Source organism: Atta cephalotes (genome assembly GCF_000143395.1).
Source record: "Atta cephalotes unplaced genomic scaffold scaffold00023, whole genome shotgun sequence".
NCBI classification, from domain to species: Eukaryota; Metazoa; Arthropoda; class Insecta; order Hymenoptera; family Formicidae; genus Atta; species Atta cephalotes.
This window is the reverse complement of record NW_012130087.1, coordinates 1,370,751-1,375,215: the sequence shown is the minus strand read 5'-3', so window position 1 is coordinate 1,375,215 and position 4,465 is coordinate 1,370,751. Positions and strand designations below refer to the sequence as shown.

At 42.6% G+C, this 4,465-nt stretch overlaps 1 protein-coding gene across 1 annotated transcript in view; it reads right to left on the bottom strand.

Moving 5' to 3' along the window:
* Nucleotides 1-871: 871 nt before the first annotated feature.
* The window catches only part of LOC105619852, a 111,485-nt gene continuing 107,891 nt past the window's right edge, over nt 872-4,465 (bottom strand). The window contains exons 8-11 of the mRNA XM_012201369.1: nt 3,715-3,813; nt 2,836-3,066; nt 2,131-2,226; nt 872-1,098 (exon numbers count right to left, since the gene is read on the bottom strand). Coding sequence (XP_012056759.1) covers nt 872-1,098; nt 2,131-2,226; nt 2,836-3,066; nt 3,715-3,813 — 653 coding nt within the window. The remainder of the gene's footprint in view (nt 1,099-2,130; nt 2,227-2,835; nt 3,067-3,714; nt 3,814-4,465) is intronic.

Sequence of the window (4,465 nt, the reverse complement as noted above, 5' to 3'; positions counted from 1 at the left end):
TATATATATATATATATATATATATATACATATATATATATATATATATATATTTTTTTTTATTCTTATTTATATATGTTCAATTTATATATATTTACATGGTCGGCGACTATGTGTGCCACGCGAGCGCGCGCTCGCGAGGGCGGTCACGACCACCGCGTGAAAATTACACTAACTGAGGATCATTAAATTAAACTACCTACCATCGCGGCTCTCCAGAGAGCGACGATGCCGTCTTCAACGCTTTCGAGCATTCGAGATTTACTCGCATCGCCACCATTAACATTGATAAGTCAATCGGTCGATGATTCTTCGGATTACGATTAATAAATAAAACATAGAAGGGAACGTTCATATTGCGAAGAACAGTGGCAATACGAGGGAACTGTACGACAATACTCTGACGTGACCGTCACTCGCGTCAAGCTCATTTTGCGCGGAATCACGTCGCGCGCTCGATTAGAACAAATTCCCAAGTCCTGTTATTCATCTTGAACGCAATGGAATTTAAAATTCCGAGCGCAGCTAATTCTAGATTCGTTTTAACGTTCCTCGTCGCGAGTCATCCTAATCTTCTTCTTCTTCTTCTTCTTCTTCTTGTTCTTCCTCTTCTTCTTCTTCTTCTTCTTCTTCTTCTTCTTTTTCTTCTTCGTCTTCTTCTTCTTCTTCTTCTTTAATCTTCCTTGTAGATTCACCGATATCTTTCGCACTCTAAATTTTCCATCGCGCATTCCCAAAGCAGTTAAAAGGAGATCATTGCTTAATGTCGAGATGATGTCTCTTCGTGATATGGCGTCCGTTGTCGCAGCTCACTATCTCTCCGCTGGCCATTGGAACGTTCGGTCGAGAGTCCCGTCGTGTGGTTCAATCATCAAGCCAGGTAGAGATCCGTCGGTGTGGCGGAGGTGTGGTCCGGCTTCGTGCAGGCGCTTCCGGTCGGTGAGGCCGCGCTGGCCCCGCTGCTAGCCCTGGTAGCCGCCAGAGGCGAACGACTGGCCACGTCGGCGCTGCTTTCCGGACCACCGCTGGTACAACCGCCGCCGCCCTGTTGTGATGTATGAGTGGACGTGTCTCCGTTGCAATAGTAGTACGTGGAGTCTAGAACGAAAAACGATTACGTTCATCACTCATAGAATTTGTGGGTTTCCCTATACCTGCGTATACAATACCCTATTTAACATTTTGCAGGCTCAATTGATATATTCGTATCCACGAATGAAATATCTCTAGAAGCGTCGCACGCTTCTATACATTTTACGTTTTATATGCAATTTGTAACGTTGCATATTCAGCCGCGTTTTCGCTACAACAACTTTTCCCATTCTGTTTATATACATGCGCATCATATCGCGTAGAATTAAGATGGAATAAATTTCCGCGATGCTCCTATCTAATTTTCGCGTTTAATTATAACGTTCACGTAACGCTCGCGTGGAATATTAAGAACGAGGAGGAATAAGTTGAGCGTGCGCGGGGAAGCGGGTGAGAGAGCGCGTTGCGATATCGCAAACGGATCTATATTACGTATTACGAGGTACGGGTTAACAGCGTATCGCGTGTCCGATAAGAAAAAAAAAGAGGTTTATTATTCTATTCGTATCTGCACGCGCGATGCGCGCTCTCTTCTACGTTTGCACCACGAGGTATCGCGATCTCCTCCTAATACCACCAATCTTGTACGTTATGAAGGATAGGCGTTTGAATCGGGGTTATATTAGAACCGGATAGAGAGAATGCGACGTGGCTTCGATGGGGAACTAGTTCGATGTTATCTGATATGAATCGAATTGCAGCTCGCGTTAACGAGGAACGAAGCTAGGAAGTTCTATTTAGATCGCGAGGTATTGTGTCCGCGTGCGCGGTTACATGAGCGTAACTAGAAATAAAGTTTTTGCCCGGCTCGTATCTTCGTATATCGCGTACATGTAATTTCTACGGGGTAAAGAATACGACTGCCTTTCGCGCGTTTATTACTTCGAACAAGTTGATTGTGTAACGGCCGGCTGACCACTTCTCTTTCTAGCATCGTTATCAACCTGGCGTTACCGAAATATATCGGCCTATTTTCTTAGTATTTTCATATTTCGATAACCCTAACCTAATCGGTACTCATACTCACTGTTTACTTACTGAGCAACCCGCTTGTCGCTGCTCCATAACCATAGCCGCTGTATGGTGCACTTGAATATTGAGAATATGCAGCGCTATACGCGTAGTCGCCACCACCTAAACAAAAGTCAACGATAAGCTAATTAGCGTGGGTTGACAGTTGTCGACGTTTTTAAAATTAACACATTATGTTAATGTCTGAATTAATTCTCGAAATTGGTCTTGCAAGTAGACTTGCGCGAAAGTGTACTAAGGAATAAATTAAATTCTCGCGTACAATTTAACTTTGTAGACTGGAAACATGTGGGTTTGTAATGATACTTGTTATTCAAGTGAAATAGTGGTTACTGTTATAATTGATGCCAAACAATACAACTGCAGTAATTCTATTAAAAAAAAAATTAAATATTGATATAAAGAGAATTATTATTTATATAAATAGCACACAAGAAAAGATTTATTATTTTAATTACACGTCGATTAAGAATAACATCATCATAGTATCCTTCATTCATTGATACGTGATTTTCTCCAATGGATAAAACCCACCCTTTCCGACAAAATTGTCCGTGGCTCACCGCCCCGAACTGGTAAATCAGCGCTCCTCAGACAGAGCTCTGACTTACCCTCTGAACGTACCGCCGAGCTCGATTCAACCCCCGAAGGGTATACGGGCGCGCTTGTCCTTGACGAACGGTTAAGCAAGCGGTTTTTGGTTGTACTCACCGGTGGCGTAGTGTCCGAAACTTGGAAGCATCGTCGAGTACGGCGGTATCGCAGAGGCTACCTGGGGCTGAGAAACTGGCGGCTGCAAGACCGTCAGTCCGGGATCCCCTCCGGGGGTGTTGGGGGCCGCGGGGGTGGCGTTTGTCTCGTTCTGTAACGAAATCGGGGGACTTTGCTCGCCCCCACCGGCCCCCACCCCAACATACGATACTGCGACGGTACTGCTCTCTGCTATGCCATGCACAACACAACACAACATTCGAATCAAGCACTAGCTAACGATCAGCGCCTTACGTTTAAAGCTTAATTAAACTGTTTAGATGAGGATTAGGAAGAAAATTGGGATTTGGAATTTTTTTTATTAATTGTTACCTATCACGAATGCAACAGGCATTTTTGTTTAAACCTTCTTTCACTTTTTTTTTTACTTCTTCATGATTCTCAAATTAATATGTAAATGACATTTAAAAATATTAACAAAAATGTTAGTTTACTGAGAAAGATTTTACGTTGACAGAAAAAATTAAGAATGTACTATTTCCATTTGATTTAAGCGTAAAATACAATGAAAAAATAAGAAAGAAAAAGAATGTTATCATCTTTTTACGTTAAAACATTTGCAATATGTATGCCTTATTATACATTTTCTGATTCATTAGGAAATGTAAATCGTGGATAATAAAGGAGAATAGGAGATACCGCATTTGATTTCGCGGTAAGTTAATACCATAAACAGACGTGGTAGTACACATTTAACATGTGGACATATTAGTTGGACACGCGCATATCTGAGAGGCTTAATAAAACCTTATGCTCAGCGAAACAGATGTACATGACTCGGCGCGACCGTAAGAGAACGTAAAGAGGTGGCGAACTCACCGGTGGTGTGGTAAGGAGACATGTTAGCCCCGTCCAATGTTTGGCTCAATTTTAGTTCTTGCATCGTCAGTGGCGCGAGCGGCGTCAAAGTACCACCTGCTATTAAGGGATCCCCATTTTTCCGTTATTGCGGTTCTCGTATCGTCGACGGTCAATCAAGGCGGAACGTTAAAAGGTTTCATCGCGGAGAAAGATATATATTTTTTTCAGGTCAAAGATGCGTTACTTATAAAAATCATAGTGAAGGAAAGAATATTTACCGTGCAGCTAATTTCTTCACGTCTACAAATCTAATATAAAAGTCCAAGTACGTCCACCCGTATGTACACCTTTGAACGAACATTTTAATCGCGATACTGTTACATGTTAACGAGTGCAGCAAGCCATGCGATTGCGACTTGGACCGTTTATGTTATTCTTCAAAAATACTTTGATCCGGAGCGAAGATTCTCGATTGAATTTCATGAGATGAAGCCGCCGTTACACGCCTCGCTTCGTCCATTCCGAAAAGCACCGATCGGGAGAATTCGCAACGCGACGCGGCGTGACCGAGTTGCTCGCAACACGTGCCACCGGAGAAAGTTCCGTTCATGTGTTGTGCACCACGTTTGGCGCAGTTATATACTTTTCAATACTTCGCATCCATCTATATATACGTTCCGCCGTTGATCGATCGCCTTTAAACGGCGTAAGAAAAGTAGAGAGATGGAAAGTGGAAGAATGAAAGAAAAAGAGCGTGATAGAATGAATG